Source organism: Drosophila busckii, chromosome 3R (assembly GCF_011750605.1).
Source record: "Drosophila busckii strain San Diego stock center, stock number 13000-0081.31 chromosome 3R, ASM1175060v1, whole genome shotgun sequence".
Taxonomy (NCBI): domain Eukaryota; kingdom Metazoa; phylum Arthropoda; class Insecta; order Diptera; family Drosophilidae; genus Drosophila; species Drosophila busckii.
In genome coordinates, this window is record NC_046607.1 from 8,899,107 (window position 1) to 8,918,551 (window position 19,445).

General features: G+C 40.3%; 1 protein-coding gene across 4 annotated transcripts in view; it reads right to left on the bottom strand.

Moving 5' to 3' along the window:
- Nucleotides 1-19,445, bottom strand: part of LOC108601587 (homeobox protein homothorax) — a 95,565-nt gene that overhangs the window by 65,232 nt on the left and 10,888 nt on the right. For 3 of the 4 annotated variants that reach the window (XM_033293994.1, XM_033293993.1, XM_033293992.1), the window contains exons 4-6: nucleotides 12,063-12,113; nucleotides 9,863-9,913; nucleotides 4,401-4,586 (exon numbers count right to left, since the gene is read on the bottom strand). In XM_033293994.1, coding sequence (XP_033149885.1) covers nucleotides 4,401-4,586; nucleotides 9,863-9,913; nucleotides 12,063-12,113 — 288 coding nt within the window. Of the gene's footprint in view, nucleotides 1-2,373; nucleotides 2,655-4,400; nucleotides 4,587-9,862; nucleotides 9,914-12,062; nucleotides 12,114-19,445 lie in introns of those variants that run through there. The other variant, XM_017991360.2, reaches the window with a different exon arrangement.

The following is a 19,445-nucleotide window of genomic DNA, read 5'->3' on the forward strand; positions in this document are numbered from 1 at the left end:
TTCTTCATTTTTAATTATATTATTAGTATACATATAAATAATTAAAAATATTACATTAAAATGTATTCGTATATCGTATAGAAGTTGCTTGTTTATATATATATAGAGTTGTTCATTGTTTAGTTTATTTCTTTCCTTTTTTGTAATGATGCATTTTTTAGTTCGGTTTTGTTTTTTCTTTTGATTGCGTTTCATGTTTCTCATTTTACAATTTTGCTAAAAACTAAATAAAATTTGTTTCGTAAAACAATAATAAGAAGACAGAAGAACTAAATGTTATGTATACACATATATTTTAAAAATAAAAAGCAAAAAGCGTCTAAATTATTTTTAAAATATATTTACGTATATATTTTTTGTGCATTTTTATTTGCCATTTTCCATATTCATTTTCGTTTTTTTTCTCATTAGCGTTTATCGTATATATATGTTTTACTTTTGTTATATTTTTATAAAATATCACCTAAAGCAATTACGTATTTCAGTTTCAGTTTTGTATTTTATATTTGTATACATATTTTTAGTTTTTTCTCATTATTTTACAAGACAACAATAAAAAATTTTGCGTTTTGTTTGGCAAAACTAATTAATTAAAAACTAAACTATTAAACAAGGAGTTCAACAAAATGCAAAAGCGCGCAAAAAAAAACTATATAGGAAACAAATTGTTGTCCATACACAACAACAATATTAATATTTGTTTTGTGTGTGTGTGTTTTCAACTAAAGAAAGCAACTAAGATCAGTTGGCCATGGATTTATGCTAAAAATTACAATTATTATTACAGCAATATGCTTGCGATTCATATTTGCAGCATTCATATATATATATATATATTTTTTTTTGTTTTTCTTTTTTTCGTTTTTGAGACAAAGTACAACAACTAGTTATTATTATTAAGTTTTGTTTGTTTGTTATGCATTTTCGTTTATCATTTAATCTTAAGTTTGAAAAAATAGTACAAAAGCTTTGAGTTATTCTCGTTCTTAGTTACTGTCACTAAGTAAACCACACCTGGTTGCATAGTCTAAAGATTGTGTGTGTTTGTTTTTGTTTTTGTTGGTGTGTGTGTAAATGACTGCCCATATAGCTGGAACTGCAATAAAGTTCCGTGTTGCAGTTGCTTTAAGTACAATGTTTGGTTTTTTTGTTTCGTTATTGAATAGTTTTTTTTTTTCATTTCATTCATTTTTAGTATGCATAAACTCAAAAGATAGCAAAGGTATAGAATATAGAGCAATAGTTAGAGAAAGAGTGCCTAGAGCTGGGAAGAGTTATTCGGAAATTAGTTTGCTTTGAGTTATATGTGTAGATTAGCTTAGCATAACATACTAAGTAATACGTAGCCCTAAGTAGTACTAAGAACTATATAACGTACGTATTAAGTTAGACCGCTATAGTATACAATGGATTCTCTTATGAGGCTCAAACGCAATTTGCAATTTGCAGCTGCAGTTGCAGTTGGTTGGAGGGCGAAGGGTAGTTAATCTATTATTTAAGTATGCTGGGGATAGTAGTCATAGTAGTTTGGAGGATTATCATATACCATCTCTTAACTGCTTAACTGATTCATTTTGAGCACCAAAAGCTGCGCTAGTTCCTACGTTGCTTACGTATTTCGTTTACGTAATTTATATTAATTACATTTTATCATAATAATAATAGTTTCGCGTCTTAATTCGCGCATAGTTTAAAATTTTCGCTTAGTAAATGCTTAAAGATGTTGTTGTTGTTGTTGTTTTTAGCTGTCTGATTCGTATTTTTTTTTTAACCTAAACAGTATGTTTCAATACGTATATGTGTTTCATTTAAAATGTCATCGTATATGCGCGTTTCAATTAAATTAACTTGCTTACTAAATTTTTGTTTTGTTGTGTTGTTTTTGTTTTTTTTTTTTTGTTTAAACAATAATAGAAAAACATATGTTTTACTTTATGTTTCATTCGTATACTTTGCATTTGAACTCAGGTTGGTTGTATTTTTGTTTTTCATCATTTTTATTTTTATAATAAATCTTTTTTACGTATATGAGTTGCACTTGATTCTCGATTCTCTTGAAGAATGCATCGAAATAAGAGATTTACAGTATATAAAACAAGAAAAAAACAAAAAAAATGATTTGTTTAATATTAATCAATTGTTTTTTGTTTTTTAGATTTTCTTTTTGGCAAGTTCTTTAAGTGTTGTAAAACACATTGAAAAAGGACGTATTGAAAAATCGTATACACGTTGCGAAAGTAAAAGAAAAATGAAAAGCCAAACAAAACGAAAAACCAAATTTTTCATCTTTCAGCGTTTTCCTCATCTCCAGCCTAGGCTTGCTTGCTGCTTCTTTTTTTTATAGCTACATGCTAAAGTTAATTATATATAATATATTTATTATTTATATAGATTTCTTTCTGTATTTACATACGTAAGTAACTTTGCTTTACTCGTTGTTCAATTGATGCTTGGATTACTATTTTCTTTTCAAATTGGGGTCTCGCCCACCCACACACATGTACACACCAGTAAACTTCCACATACATATACACACACATGCACACTCACACATACGCACACGCACTTGGAGCTGACTAAAAGTCCGCTTCGTGCTTGATGCGATAACTGGCATAAGTTTCTTCCAGCGGCGCAAAGTCTTGAGTGTGGGGAGGCTGTGTGTACAAGAGTTCCAAGAGTAAAAACAATTGGCACAGAGTTGTAGAGAAATGGGAATTTTCAAGATATATATCAAGATCATGATCAAGAGTCAAAGTTATAACTATAGTGTGCTTGTTTGTTTGTTGTGTCTGTGGTGTTGTGGATTTTGGGACTTGGAGGCAAAAAATATTTACAAGTTTACAAACTCAAAACGATAGCACGAACTTTCTCAAGTATCGATAGTCAGATTGCAAAGCGGATTAAGCTAGCTTTCGATTATTCATATCGAACGTATGTGTATATAGTTATATATATATTCATACGTATATATAGGAGTTATGTGCATATTTAAAGTGTAAAAATTGGTTAGTTTTGGGTTAGTAAACTTTCTGGTAATATAATATTATATTTTTAGTAGATTTTTGTTTTTGTTTTTTTTTTTTGTGTTAAGTGAAAATAATAAAAAAGTTGTTAAATGTTGTTTAATAATAATTAATAATATATTGGCGAGCTATATGGGCCTCTTGCAAAAACGAAGTACTGGAACTTTTACTTATAATTCATTACTTTTTTTTAGAGTTTTTTTTTCTTTTGCTTCTTTTTTTTTCTTTAGTTGTTGGTACTTTTTACAAATTAAGCAAAAATTTGTTTCTTTGCGCTAATTATTGTTGCTCAGTTGCTGTATATTCTCTTTATGTTCCTCTCATTTTCTCATTCAGTAATTTACAAGTTGCAATGCAATCTATTTTTATGCTCCGAACCGCGAGAGAGCGGAGAGCACAAAAATATAAAACATGACTTTTTGTTTTGCATTACTTTTGTTTGTGAAACTTAAATTTATGGCTCTTGCTTGTTTACTGTACAAAAAACAGACAAATCTTTGACGGCCAAAGCAGCAGCAACCAGCAACAGTTGCAATTACAAGAACAGCAGCAGCAGCAGCAACAGCAGCGGCAGCGGCAGCAACAGTAGTCAGTTGGTATTGTTGGTGTGGTTGTTGTTGTAGGAGTTGTTGGGGGCGTGGTCTGTTGGTGTTGGACACTTGATCGCCAGGCGTCCGCTTGGAAGCTCGTTTGTTGTTGTAGTTGTCGTTGTATTGTTGGTGTTGTTGTTATTGTTGTCGTTAAGTTATGTGGTTGTCGCTGTCATGGCTGTTATCGTCTATTGGCCGCTGCCGACTCGTGTCCTTAATCCCATTGTTGGTGTAATTGTTGGTGTATTGTTGTTGCCACTAGCAATTGCTGCTGCTTCCGCTAGAGATTTGCTTGTTTTTGTTGTTGTTAAGTTTGCTTTTTATTCTCTCTCTGCATAATTTTTTTGCTTGTACTTTAAAAATTGATTAAGTTATTTTTCTTTATCTTTGACAAATTTACAATGTGTGTGTGTTTTTGTTCTTGTTCATAATTACGTACAACTTCTTCTGCGTTTTTTATTTGCTTTTGGATTTGATTGATCAATATTATTTGTTATTTTGGTAGCAGAATAAACGTGAAACGCATTATTCTGTCCATTGTCATATTTGTTGTGGTTTTGCAAAATTAATTAATTTGACTTAATTTCTTATGCAGTTGTGCAACATTTTCTTTTTTTTGTATTTTTTTTCTGAGTTATTTATATTATTGATTCATTTAATCCCAGGGCATTGTGAGCACCCGCTTCGTTTTTGCAAGAAGGTCGTTATCGTACTACGAACATGGGTGCACCACCGCATTGTAGCTCGCCAATATAGGACCATGTGCTCCCGCGAAGGGGGTACTCACAACGTCTGGTGTACTAGCTCCATCGGTGTGTGATGTCGAATCGGCGTTACTTCTTCCCTCACCATTCGCTGAACCTAACTCTGGTGGTTTGGTGGTGTCCCGTTCGTCGATCACTAAATCTATTGGCATTTTACCCTTTAAGCATGAGATATATCGATGACAGAAATTATCGCATAATTCATGTACCTGCAACGACAGAAACACGCGCGAGACAATCAGCATGAGTAGACGTCACAATAAAAAATGTATAGAATATAAATATAAATATAGATGCTAATTAACTAATAAGCATTGCAATACGTTAAGATCGGGTAAACATTAGGTAACTAAACAGAGACAGCAACAGCAACACTTAGCGCCATTGCATTCTTTACAACAGCAACAACAGCCAAAGTTTAAAACCTGCTTTGCTCCCGCTGCAAATGGCATGCAAATTGCTTTTTATGCGTTAACCCCATGGCTGAGTCCAAGCCACGCAACGCAAATGGTTGATGATGGCACTCAAAAATGGCGTAGACAACGTCAGCAACAGCAACAGCAGCAGCAACAGCAAGGCAGAGAGCGAGAACTAAGCTTTCAGGCGATAAAAAAGATGCGAGCTCAGGCTACATAAATATGCATAGAGAGCTAGCATTGGACAGAAAGGAAGTCTGCCAGCCTGACTGCCTGCCTGCCTGCCTGGCTTAGCCGCAGGGCACACTTTTAAGCAAGCTGAAGCAGCAACCAGCAACAACAAGCAGCACGTGCAGCCAGCAACCAGCGCTGGCGTCAGCAACAGCAAACGGGCCAACAAAATGCGTTTAAAGCTGCTGCTGCTGCTCGCAGGAGTTGCTGTTGTTGTTGTTGTTGTTAGTACTAAAAACAACAGCCCAAGCGCTCGTATGTGTGTGTGTGTGTGTGTGTGATAAAACAAATGCGATAAGGCCAAAGTGAGTGTGAGTCAGGCGGAGCGCATATGCAAATATGCAAAAAGGCTGCGCACCAAAGAGGAATGCAGCCGCCGACACGGCTAAAAAGAAATTAATTGCGCTGGGCTCGACCAGACACAGCAACAGCAACAGCAACACCAACAGCAACAGCAGCAGCAGCAGCAACAACAAACAGGGTGCTCCATTTAAATGGGGCAGAGGCATTTAATTTACGAAAAAGTGCGCGTTGCTTATGCAAATTGCTTGTTGCACTGCTGCTGTTGTTGTTGCTGTTACTGTAGCTGTGTTGCTGCCATGGTTCTTATTTTTGTTTTTCTTGCTTGTTTTTTTGGCATACAAAAGCTGCAACATAGCGCGGGCAGTCGGCTGATCTGACTTTGCAAGCTATTAACTTGTTGCCCATTGCCCAAACTTGCCAAACTTGTTTGCAACAACTGTTGTTGCTATTGTTGTTGTTGTTTGGCTGCTGCTGTTGCCTGTGTTCAATGTTATTGTCACCAAAAATATGACGTTGATAAAAAGTGGCAGCAGCAACTGGTTTATGACAGGACTCAAATTTGTCATTGCTGCTTGCTGATAACGCACAACAGCAACAACAACAACAACAGCAGCAGCAACAGCAACATGTTGCTGGCCGTGTAGCTGTCAAAGTTACCATAACAATGCACATAAAGCGCGCAATTAGCACACCAGCAACATGTTGCCGGCATGCAGTTGCTGTTGTTGTTGCGTGCTGCGACTGCACCAACAACAACAACAACAACAACCGGGCATAAATACTTACTAAATTGATATGTTTATGTGGCTTTATACTCAGTTGGCAGTCTCGACCCGCAACATGGCCCTTTGTGGCATGTTGCTGCTGCTGCTGCTGCCGCTGCGATGCTTGGACGCTGATAATTTTTGATTAATTTGTCAGCGTTGTGTGTGACATTTAAACAGCTTATTGCGATATTTATGACTGCCGCCTGCTGCTGCTGCAACAACAAACAGACTGTGGCAGCCACATTGGGTGGCCAGCAGCAGCAGCAGTTGCTGCTGTTGCAACAGCAACACACAGAGGGCGGCGGCGGCTTGTTGCACTCATTTCTACATCCTGTTGAGCACAACTTTTCGCATTCTTCCCCACAGCAGCAGTTTACAGCTTCCTTCTTTTCTAGCTGATATCATCGCAAACAGTTTTGTACCCCCCAAACCAACCCAACCCAACCCCAGCCCCAGCTCCAGCTCCAGATCAGCTCAGTTTTTAATAAGTCTAGTGCTTGGCAAACTATTGCACTTTGTAATCTCATGCAAATCGTTTCAATCTGCGCAGTGGTAATTTTCGATTTCCGTTCATAGATAGCATTAAGTATTCTATACTCAGCTGAGCTCTGAGCTGAGCTGGAGCACTGAGATTCACACGACACAACTGACAGCAGCCTCCAGTCGCAGTCGCAGTCGCAGTCGCACAGACAGCAACAAGTTTTGAAATTCTCTTGATTTTTTTTTGCATTTTGTTTAACAAGCGTGCGGCAAAAAAAAATGTACAACATTGCTGACATTTAAATGAAATGTAATTAAAAAAAATACACACACACAGACAGACAGACAGACAGACAGACGAGACGTAAGACAAAAGCAACGACAGCTGGCAAACACTTGAAACTGAATCTTAGAAATATTCTTTGTCAGCTCTCGAAAGCGAATGCTGAATGCGCTTTAAGCTCAATTATGAATAGCAGTGCGGCTATTAAGATGTCAATTGGTTTTAGCCAGGCTAGGGCAATTGGCAGAACCCACACACACACACACACACACAGCAAATATTGAAACTTATTGAATTGCTGGCTGGCGTATCGAGTCGAGTATCGAGTACAGCTACAGCTGTTGCTGCTTGTCGTTTGGTGTTGTAGCCAGCCCCAACCAACCAACTGGCCAAAGCCATCAAAACAAGGCCCCCAATTCGACATTTGTGTGTGCCTGTGTGTGTGTGTGTTAGTGCCCCCATGCCGGTGCCGGTACAGGCCGCCAAGCTGTGACTGCTTACCCCCTGCCGGGGTGTGTGCAACTGACCCAACGTGTGTTGTCTGTCTGTCTGTCGCTCAGTCTGTGCGTCTGTCCCACTGTCTGTTTGTCAATTGCAATGCGGCGTCGCTGTTTTGTTTTTGTGTTTGCTGTTTGTGTTGTGTATTTTTTGCATGTGACTCTGTGACGAGAATTGTCCGTGCTGGATGAGAAAAGTTGAGTGGAGGACTGAGCTGAGGCTGAGGCTGAGACTAAGGCTGGCAAACCAGTTTCGATCGAGAGACTTGAAACGTCTTTTTAACTGATTCTGTGTGTTGTTTTTAGCAGCAGCAACAAATGTGCACAGCTACAAATATAAATATATATACTCGTACTATATATACAGACTGAGCGCACATTTTATTTTATTTTTTATGATTTTTTATTTATTTATTTTATACACACAAAAATCGCCTGCTGCATTTTGTTGGCTGCATATAAATGAATTGTAATTTTGCTGCTGCTGTTGTTGTTGCTGCTGCTGTTGTTGTTGTGAGTGTTGCTCTTGGCTTTGTACAAGTTGCTACAGTTCTTTGTTACTGTTGGTTGGCTGTTGGTTGTTGGGCCCCGATTGTTGATTGTTGATTCGTGTGTGTCGCAAGCTGTGTGAGTGACAAATGACAAAACAAAAACCTGTCGTGGACTGTTTCGCTGTGTGATGTTGATAAAGATCTCGTTCGCTTGCAACGAGTTACTCGCTGGCTCGCAATACAGGGTGACGCTTGCAACAAATTGCAGCTGCCAGTCAGTTAGACAGACAGCCAGACAGACAGTTGGATCGTTCGACTGACTCACTGCGCTACTTTCCATAGAAAGCGCCATTAACATTGGAGCTGCACTAATTGCACATTGATTGACTTTTGTTGTACTTCTCTGCACTTGTCAATTTGTCATTAGCCTAGTCTTAGTCTCCATTTCAACGAATGAAATGAGCAACAAAAACAAATGACTGCTAACATTTCTTAGCTCTTAGCTGAGCTCAGAGTTTCGTATGCTTAAAGCGTTTGCCTTGCGTTCTTATTTGTTGTATACAGAATGTTTTGCATAATTTCTTACTTAAGACTTAATTGAAAAAAAAAAAAAAAGCACAACAACAGCAACAACTTCAAAAGACGGGTTTAGCTCAAAAGCCAAGCTGAGCTTAGGTTTTGGTATTTTGGGGATACATTTGCGGTGGTGGTGGTGGTGGTACTGCTGCTGCTTGGTGGTGTCGGCTGATGACTGGCCCAACAGCATTGGACGCTCCACGCTTCGTTGCGCATTTGCCTAATTAATTTTCTCGGCACAGCGGCGAGCGCTGGACACAACGGCAGGTTGGCATTAATTACAACCACGTTGAGGAACAAATTCCATTAACTCAGACACACTCACACGCAGACGCAGACAATACGCACCCAGGCAGGCAGTCAGTCAGTCAGTCAGACTAGCTTGCTTGCATATTATTTGAAATTAAAACAAATTAGGCAACCTGTAATTTTTTCATTTAGACTATCAACTGTCCAATAATATGCTCAAGTAGGTGTTGCATGCAACACTCTACGCCAACAATGCAACACAACAACAACAACAAACATATTATTTATATGCGTACAACGCTAAGCAGCGGCCACACCTCATGAATTCACAACAAAGCTGCGCGCCGCCTCTGAATTCTGAATGCAAAGCCTTTGTTTAAACCAATGCACAGCAACAAAATGAAATTTTGGTAAGCTCTGTGCACAAAATTCCCACTAAACTGCAACTGCAACCCCAGGCATGTTTATCTCGTTAAAGTCAGACAGTCGGACAGTCAGACATCCTGCCAAGCTGCATTGCGACAGTTATCGCTGCTGCACAAATAGTATTCATGTTGGCAATTTTGATTGCCAATTATTTAGATAGAGTTATGGCCAACACATGCTGCGAATCAGCGCACACAACTCGAACTAGTGTCAACACAAATGTTGACTAACTAAAATAGTTACAGCCCCCCAGTTCGGCTCATTAGCGAACAACTAGTTGCTTTACTGGTTACCAATCACCAACAACTAGCATTGGTGAAATTAACTTGGCGATTTCATTGTCAATTACCAATTTCTTAAACTGGAATTCGAACGTTGAAATGATATGGACAATATGAAATATTGAAGCTATAATTCTACAATGCCTAGCATTGGTGAAATCACTTTTCATTGATAAAATCACCAACGAACTCAACAATTGCTAACAAAAACTACTTAGGGCTGCTACAGCTTTAATATGGCAAACACCAATGCATTGGTGAACTAAGTGCATACACCAACGAATTCAACAATTGCTAACTGAAGTACTGTAGGCTGCTTTAGCTTTAATTTGGCAAACACCAATGCATTGGTGAACTCAACAACAAATTCAACAACTGCTATTTCCTGCCTTGCTAATTGCTGTTTAGCGATTTTTAAACGTATTGCAATGCTTTATATATTAAAATAATAAACTAAAGCTATAATTTGCTCATTGTTTACTTACTTTTTCTAATTCTAAAAGGTGAAACCGAAGCACTTGTATTGCTTGCACCATCTGCAATAAAAAGAACGAAAAGAAATGTGCATTAATATATTGAGTTATGTAAGTACAAGTAATAATAAAATTTACAGTCATAAAATGTGCTTTCAAACAAATCGCTTGACGCCCCGGAACAACACACACACACACACTCAAAAAGAGAGAGAGAGAGAGATGGAGAGCGCCAACTGTTTGTTAGGGTGACCAGATGCTAATTAAAACGTCAGCTTGACATTTGACATTTTTACGATGCTGCTAACTGCTGTGGCCGCTGCTGCTGCTGTTGCTGCGGTAGTGTTGCTGCTGCTGTGCAGTTGCTGCTGCACGGCACACACTTTGAAGAATTTCATTTAATGTTAAACTGTGGCCAGCAGCACCGCATTGTAAAATAATAACATAGAGGAAAACACGCTATAAACATTTTTATAGCATTTATGCATATCCAAAAGCTCAGCGAAAAACAAAAAAAAAAACGAACACTGTTGTTCCTTTTTAAGTAAGTGAGTGTTACTAAATGCACTTTTAAATGTTCAAACATGAACTGGCAGCAGAGCGGGAATGGGGACCGCAAGTCCACCACAGAGTGCTGGCATGCCAAAATGATTTATGGCCAAAGTACGCAGGCGCACACGGCCATGGCCACAGTCAAAGCCAAAAGCAAAAGCAGTTTCGAGAGCCTGTCTGGCCTGCCTGCCAGCCTGCCTGCCAGCCTGTTGCTGTGTCTCTATTGGGGACTTCAGTGAGTTTGTACTACAACTAATAAACTAATCTGCAAGTGCATAAAATTAGGGCCACCGCCAGAGATTTCTCTCTGCTGCTGCTGGCGACTAATACGCCATAAAACCGACGACATTAAACGACAGCAGCTGTTGCTCTTGTGGCTAAAGCGATTGCCGCTGTTGCTGTTGCTGTTGCTGTTGTGCGTGAGTGAGTGACACATTTACGACTCAGCAGCGGTTGCAACAGCAGCAACGCAATCGGGTGCGCACTTGCAATTAAAATTAGTTTTGGCCCGTAATCTCTTTATAGTCTGGCAGCCTAAACTAAACTGCAGCAGCAGCAGCAACAGTTGCTGACGATTTGTGCAGCCCAATCGCATGGCTCGTTTTGCACTTTTTTCACGCAGCATTTCCGTCTTGATTTGCATGGACCCGTGCGCTACAAAAACTCGCATGGAATGCACTAAAACTTCGAGCAGCAGCAGCAATTGCTGACTCTGACTCCGACTCTGACTCATGTTGCTGCTGCTGAGGCCGAAAGGAATGAAGACTCTGAGATCATTAACAGTTTTGATTGTGTTTAGTTGAATTCAACTTTGAAAGTTTGTTACACTTGTTAGCCTACTGATCTTCATCATTATGAGCATCAGCAGTCGGCATAACTGCAACAATAACAAAAGCATTATTATTATCATGATCATGCCATGATCGCCGTCAAGGTTGCCTTGCTTGGCATTTGCCTTTGCCTTGGGGGCAGCCAGCCACTCTTTTACTCCCCAACTCTCTACCCCCCCCTCTCTATATCTCTGACTCGGCACATATTTTACTAAACCACGAGCACGACGTTGGCTTTATTGTTGGCGTTGCTGTCGTCTTTTGCACACCCAAAGGCAAAGGCTGCCCATTTAGAGAGTGCAAAAATGTCATATGCATCATTAAATCGTTCTGCTTCATATTGTAGTCGACGTTGAACATCGGTCGTTGCTCGTTGCCCCATTCCCTGCCTCTTGCTGATGCAAATATCAAAATGCGTGTGAGTGAAAAGTATGGCAACGCCGTCCAATAAAATGACTAAACAACTTAGTCCGCTTGCCCACCAGCGAGACCCAGCGAGAGTGAATGACGTTGTGAATCTCTGTGAGGCATGTTAATGTATCTGTATCTGTATCTCTGTATCTGTATCTCTCTGTGTATAGAGGAAACGTGAAGTGAACAAACAAATGCTCATAAATTGCTTTGGCTGCTGCTAAATTTGCTGTGATTTATTCTAAATAAAAGAAAATTATTCAATTGTTGTCATTGTTTTGGGTCAAGGTGAACGCAGCCAGCGCATGCACACACACAAACAAATAAACACAGACACATGTAGCTGAGGCCATGATCTTTTGGCATGTTGCAGCAACAATGTTGCTGTTGCTGCTGTTGCGCCTGCATTGGAAACTTACCAGTGAATCGACTTCGGGATCTGCGGTATAGTAGGGTTTCTGCGATCTTATCTGAAATAAAAGACAGACAAAGTGAGTGAGTGAGTGAGAGAAAGAGACAAGTAAATGAGCGTATGGACTACTAGTTTCAAATCGTTGCAAATATGCAGAAGAGTCAGAGCCAGCAGCTGTTGCTGCTGCTGCTGCTGCTGCTGAATCTTGACAAGCGCAGGCAGGTGGTAACTGCAACTTGGCCAACGCACACACACACACAGACAGACACACTTTGGGCCGTGACTAGGTCGCTTATGTGTGTCTGTGTCGCCAGAGTTTTTATGATGGCGAGCTCACAGTTCAAGCGATAAGAGTTTAGCAACAACAACAGCAACACTAACGAACAAAATATCATGGGAAACGCAACATTTGCGTAAAATATGCTGTTGGCTGTTGCTGTTTTGTTGATCATCAACAACAACAGAGGTGACTCGCTGTGACCATAAAAGTGATTCTCGTTTTTTTGTATTCTTTTTTTTTTTTTATTTTTGGTTTTTGTATTTTTATAGCAAAAGGCAACAAAAATAAACCACACACTTAGATAAAAATCACAAAAGCAATATGTGGCTAGATAAAAAATAAACACAGCAACAACAACTACAACAAATTGCCACACAGACCGCGACCGTAGCAAATGCGACAGAAGGTCAAATAAATGCTGCGAATTATTTGATTTTATTATAGTTGCCCATGTTGCTGTTGCTGTTGTTGGTTGCTGTTGCTGATGTTACTGTAGATTGTTGCCTGTTTCAGCTCTCACGGAACTACAGAGATAAAAGAGCGCTACACCCGCTGCGAATATTTTATAGACATGGGCAGCCATAATGGCCAAGGAGACGCAAATCTTGCGACCTTGTTGCTCAAGATAATGCCAGAGCAATATAGAAATGCAGCTTTTAGCTATAATTGCAATATAACGGGAGAGTGCGATCCGCAGTCTGATCAAGTCCAAGAGCAGACATCAGCTGCAAATATGTGGGTACGCGCTTAAGCCAACAATGAAGCATGAGAAAAACGCCCCATTGTGCGGCAGCAACATCGACAACAACAGCAACAGGCAAGGCTTCACCATTGAAACGTAGCAAATTGCGTGTGTTGCTGTTGCATTTTCAAATGCTGGTTGGTTGCTGCTGCTGCTGTTGCACACACACACACACATGGAGTTGAAGTTGCCACGCAAAGTTGTCAAACTGGTTTGCATGATAACTCAGCGTTTGGTTGCGCTTTGGCCTTAGCTTTTGCCCCGATACCAAACTTCAATGCGTGGCAACTGCCATATGGCACACACTCTCTCCCTCTCGCTCCCTCTCTATTGCTCTCTCTCTCTCTGTTGAAAATGGCTGCTGCGCGTTAATTGCAAGCATCAAACTTTTGGCAATGTGTGATAAGCACGCAGTCAATGTTTAGAGTTGTCTGCAGTAGTTGCGGTTTTTAAAAATGTATAAATCATTTGAGAACAACCAGCAAATTCACAGCATGAGACAAGTCTATAAATAAGCGCAGAGCATAAAATGAAAATTCAAAATCAAAACGAAAACGAAAATAAAAGAAGAAAAATAGAAAATGAAAATACTGAGAGTTGGCTGCTGCTGCTGGCAGTCGACAACATTTTGTCAACACCGCCGCGTGGGCGTCTGCAGCTGACAATTTCATATTTATAGCAAAGAGCACATTTTCGAATGCGGAAACCCCCCTCGACAAATGAAAACAGCAGCAAGAAGCAGCAGCGCAGCAAAAATAGTCGAGCGTGTGTTTAAAAATAAAAAATTGTTAAAATTGCGCGCGTCAGTCAAGTCGTCGGCCATGGGCGATGTGGGACCCTCGACGCTTCTAATCAGTTTCACATGAGCATGTCAGGCTCATAAATTTCGCAATTACAAATCACTACTGTTTAGATACTACTCTTGAAGCGTTTTTATGATGTCCACAAAACCCCAGACCCACTGCCTGACCCACCCCTGCACTTTTGTCTCTTTCGATCGCGCGCACACACAAAAGATATATAGTCGGCTCTATATAGGCGAGATCGCCAAGCTATCATAAATCGTTTGGCATTTTCAAATCAAACTCATTTCATCAACTTTGAGCCACGTGCTATCAAGTCCAACAACTGCTTGTGTCATAAAGCGAAATCACAAAAATATAAACCTTAATATATATAAAGTATATAGGACTGGCTAATTATTTGTTTCTGTGTGTGTGTGTGTGTGTGGAATTATGATTCAATCAGAACTGCTTTTAATTTCTCACATGATAAATTTATAGAAATTTGAGCCACTAAAAACTGAAATAAAAATCGAAACGCAATCCACAAAAGAGCTTCATGTCCATAAAATGCTTCGATTGTTGTTTGTGGTGCATTTCATTGTTGTTGTTGTTGTTGAGTTGTTGTTGTTGCTTTTGCTACGTTTTTATTATGCCAATAGCTATACGAACTATATGAGCCATACGACGAGTGGGAGCTCAGTTCAGTTCGGGTCGGGTCTGGACTGGCGTTTATAGCCTGGGCCATTGGCATTGTGTGTGTGTGTGTGTGTGTGTGTGTGTGTTGGCCATAAACCGCTGCCTCACCAACGCAAGGGGGGAGTGGGTCGAAATCTTGAGCACTTGAGTCGCCGGCCATAAAGTGCGCCGAACAAACGGTCATAAAGCAATTTATGCACCAGCAGCGCGACTTTTGGAATCATCAACCAAACAGTAGCCAAGCGATCATAACGGTAAAGCCCAAACACTTGAGGCACAAACTGCAGTGATAACAACAAGACTCCGTTGTTGTCATACTCACAAAATTAAATGGAACTAGCGCCGTAACTAGTTCAAATGCTCAAGCACGTTTCTCTTATTAGTTTATCTTAGCTAATGGGCTGACTATGTGAGATCTGCAGCTCGAACATGTGGCGCCTAAATTGTTGCACGTAGTTACACTAATTTTCATTATTACTTTTGTGTGCGTATGTGTGTGTGTGTCTTGTACGCTGCATGCCGCGGCGCCATTCTCGACCGACCGCTCTCGAACCCTTACAAAACTCCCATGACCACATGCGGGCCACGCTATCATAAACAAATGCTAGACAAACGAATTAACCAACAACAATAACAACTACAACAGCAGCAACAACAACAACAACTACTACACCAACATTGTTGCCGAATTGCTGCGCGTAGCTTACGCTGAGAGCGAGACGCTGTCGAAATGTTATCGAGGTTTTTATCTCGACTAGAACACAAGTATATTACAAACATACAAAGGTATAATTTATATATATAAGTGTGTTTAAATATAAAACTCAACAATAAAGCTTTATTTTTATACACCCCTGCAGTACGAAGAGTCCCTTCACTCGTTACCGTTCACCAATCATACAAAAGTGTTGGTGAAATTAACATTGGAATGGAATCAATCAGCAATTCACCAACAAATTCGCTTGCGTTGCACTACTTCATTTTTTATGCTGCTATTCCAAGCGTTGGTGAAATTTTTGAAATGTTGGTGAAATTAACATTGGAATGGAAGTTATCAAACATTTGCTTGATTTGCAAAAGTTGCAGCTATGAATCAGCAATTCCAAGCGTTGGTGAACTTATTGAAATCACCAACAAAATCAACAATTGCCAACAATCGCCACTACTAAACAATGTAAAACTTAACGACTTGATAATTATTACTGCCCAAGGTCTTAAGAACTTTTTAAACTTGAGTAAAGTTATTCTTCCAAGCGCTTAGCCCGAAAATCATTCACTGCGAAATTGCAGTTACCTCAATGCTGTAACCAAAGACTTGTGTTAACCTATCAGATTTCTCACACCTACGCACAAGCAACACAGCAACAGCAACAGGTAACAGGTCCACAGTCAGCCACACTTAGGTACCTAAAAGCTTGCACAACAACAACATCAACAACAAGTACACCAACAACAACAAGAAGACTCCCCCGCATAGCCATAGATACATATGTAGCTTGAATTGCAGCAGAGCGCGCCCCCATGGCAACTTTAACTTTGCTGTAATGCAATACCAAAAATGATATTTGCTTAGCTGATGTTGATGATGATGTTATTGTTGTTACTGTTGTTGTTGTTGTTGTTGTTGTTGTTGTTGCTGTTGTTGCTGTTGTTGCTTGTTTAATGTCGCTGATTAGCTCAAAGCGGACATTACCAGTATGAAAGCAAAGCAAACAAAACCAAACCAAAGCAAAACATAAACATACAACCAAACCAAACTCCCAACTCCAACTGAGGAGAAGAGACACAAGCGCGTTAATGTGTAACGCGGCAACGATCTACAAGTGTGGCCCCGGAGAGTCATCGTTATATTGCTTTTATCTTTATAATGTGCTCCACACACAATATCGGTAGTAAAAACAACGACAGCGACAATTGAGGTGACAAATACGATTGCGGCTAAAAGCTAAACCCAGAGGCAGCAGCAGCAGCAGCACTAGACTGAATTAGTTGCCTACTTTTTATGCTTTTATGAGCCTCATCGTCATGTTTATAGACAAGCAACTAGAACTGTGTCCACACACACACACACACACACACACACACCGAACAGAAGATACCAGATACTTTTATTTTTTATGGCACTCCAAACCCAAAACAAACGACAAGCGACGCGCACTGAGGTAGCTCGAGATACTCTAAGTACTATTTTTCTAACAATCTGGAATGCGAGCAAAGAAGCGCGTAAACATTAGCAACAACATTTCGAATGTCAATATTTGCATTGGAATGTTACAGCAGCAGCAGCAGCAACTACTTGTGGCGCATATCAATGGTACCTGTGCCTAATGGATCGCTCTCGTTGTCGCTGGACAAACATCCGGCGTGCTCGAGCGATAACAATAACAAAATGCAAAGTACAATTAGGCGCAACAGTCAGACCCAGAGCCAGAGCCAGTGCCACGACGTTTAAATACGCTAACTGCATGATAATCTTGAATAGCCAGACGACTACTCGCCTCATCGATTGTCAACACGCATTGGCCAATTTGTCAGCTCGCGATTTAATTGAAAGCGTTTAGCACACGTCTAATGCCAAAGCCATAAATCATGCCCGCTCATAAGTAACGGCACATAAATAAAAGCGCAACGCCAGCAGCGACTCATCATGAGATGCGATGTACCTTGCCACTTGCCAGTTGCATGTGGTGGCAACGATTCGATTCGAAACGAGTGACGCTCTTTGTTTGCTCGCATAGAGCCAAAAAATAAGTTTTTTGCTTGCTCAGCGCATTAGCGTGCCACTCACACTGCGATAATGTGCAGCATGCAACATTTGCCTAAGCTGCAAGTAAAAGGGTCAAGACGGCTAAACAAATATTGAAAGTCATCAGCTGTGCAGACGAAATCTATTTTGTATCAATGATAACATTAAAAAGGCGCCAAGTGGTTGCATAAACAAATATTTGAGTGCTAAGAGTGGGTGGCACGCTGAGCACGCTGAGCTGCTTGCAACAGTTGCCACAGCATAATTGAGGGTTAAACTATAACGGAGCTGCTGCTGCTGCTGCTGCTGCTCTTTTGCCAGTTGCTGCGTTCAGTTCAGTTCTTTTTTTTTTGCTTTTGGCAATTGTTAGTTATGCCTATTGTTAAGCTAAAGAAATTCAAAACCGAAAAACCCGCTGCTGTTGCTGCTGCTGCTGCTAAGGGTTGTGTTGCCAGCAAATAAAAGAACAATGCTTTAATATTATAACTGCGCAGCGTTGCGAAGAACAAATGAGAGCGACAGAGTACGCAGAGATTAAAAAGGTACCAAATTCCAAATAAAAAAGGCAAAAAGGTTTGCCTTATTTTTTATCATTAAAAGAACAAAACAACGCAGCACCAGGCTTTGGGCTGAGCCACAGCAAGACTGCGACTGCGACTGCGACTCCGATTCCGACTGTGGCACAAAGAAGATTAAGTTCCTTTCGGCAAAGACACACACAGAGACAGGGCGAGAGAGTGAGCGAGACAGCTGCGCATGCGTATAGAGCGAGTTGCCCCCCCATAGAACCAAAGTGAGCATTCCAATCCAAGGCCTGCCTGCCTGCTTAGCCTGCCCTCATCTGCCTGCCTGCCTGGTCTGGGCTTCGGCTTGGGTTGTCTGCCTGGCTTACAATACAGAACAGACAACAACTGCGCAAGCGTAACCTTTCATACCTGATTATACCAATAGCAATCTGTAGCCTACGTCTGTCTCTTCAGTCCGTCTGTCTGCATTTGTATTTTTCTTTACGTTTCATTTCATTCGAAATCAGAAAATGCAATTTACGAAAACAAAAACACAATGTTGGGAAAAAGCAAAGAGTCCCGGGAATGAGGCACATTAAATTGCTTTTGTTGCTCAGTGTGAGTGCAAGAGAGAGAAAGCGAGACTATTGATTGGTATTAACGCTTAACCTGTTCGGTTTGGCTCTACCTGACCCAGCTGCTAATCCAAACGAAATACCCAAAACCCATCGCCTCAGAAATAATTTGTGCAAGGCCCAAAGGCAAAGGCAACTTTTTGGTCTAGAAAGTTGCTGCTCACTTCAGTCTTAGACATGTCAGGTAACCTAGCTGGGTGTCAATGTTGTGACAACACTACGCTAGTCTCTTTAATGTCAAGGACAGTGCGCAACTCTCAGCACCAGCACTGAGAGCGAGATCGAGATCAACAATCTTATGTGGAAAGCAGCAAGCGAGCGAGCGAACCCGCACTTCATTAATCATCCGCACATATAAAACAGACAGAGTAACAGTGCTGCACATAAAATGATGTACAAGTGATGATGATGAGGCATGCTTGACTGCAACAAGCAGATCAGCACCACACGCTAAAGCTAAAGAACAAGTCAACAAGGCAATAAGACAATGGACGGGCGTTGTCAATGCCAAAACTCAACTCGCGACGCATGTACAAACTATTAGCCAAAATGCCAAAAGGTTGACAGACAAACACACACACACTGACGTGAGGGGGAGAGTGCGGGGGGAGTGAACATTGTGACGACTGATTTTCATTAAAAATTACTTAAAATGAAATCATATGAAATTATTTGGGCAATCAGCATGGGGGCTGTGGCTTTGTCTGTTAGAGTGAGATAGCAATAAAACGGCTGCACATTAAGCAATTTTTATATGGGTAGAAATCATGAGAGACAGACAGACAAAAGTCGCGTCGTCGCGTTTGGGAGCAACAACATCTTCAGCTTTTGTTGCTTATTTATAAGTACATTCATCTATATACAAAAATACATATGTATGCATGTCTGTATTTATTTTTTTCTGTAGCTGCTTTTAAAGAGAAATTATAAAGCGTTTCCTTAGCTGCATCATTAGCAGCGCCAACACCAAAAGTCGCCTAACTAAGTATAAACATTATAT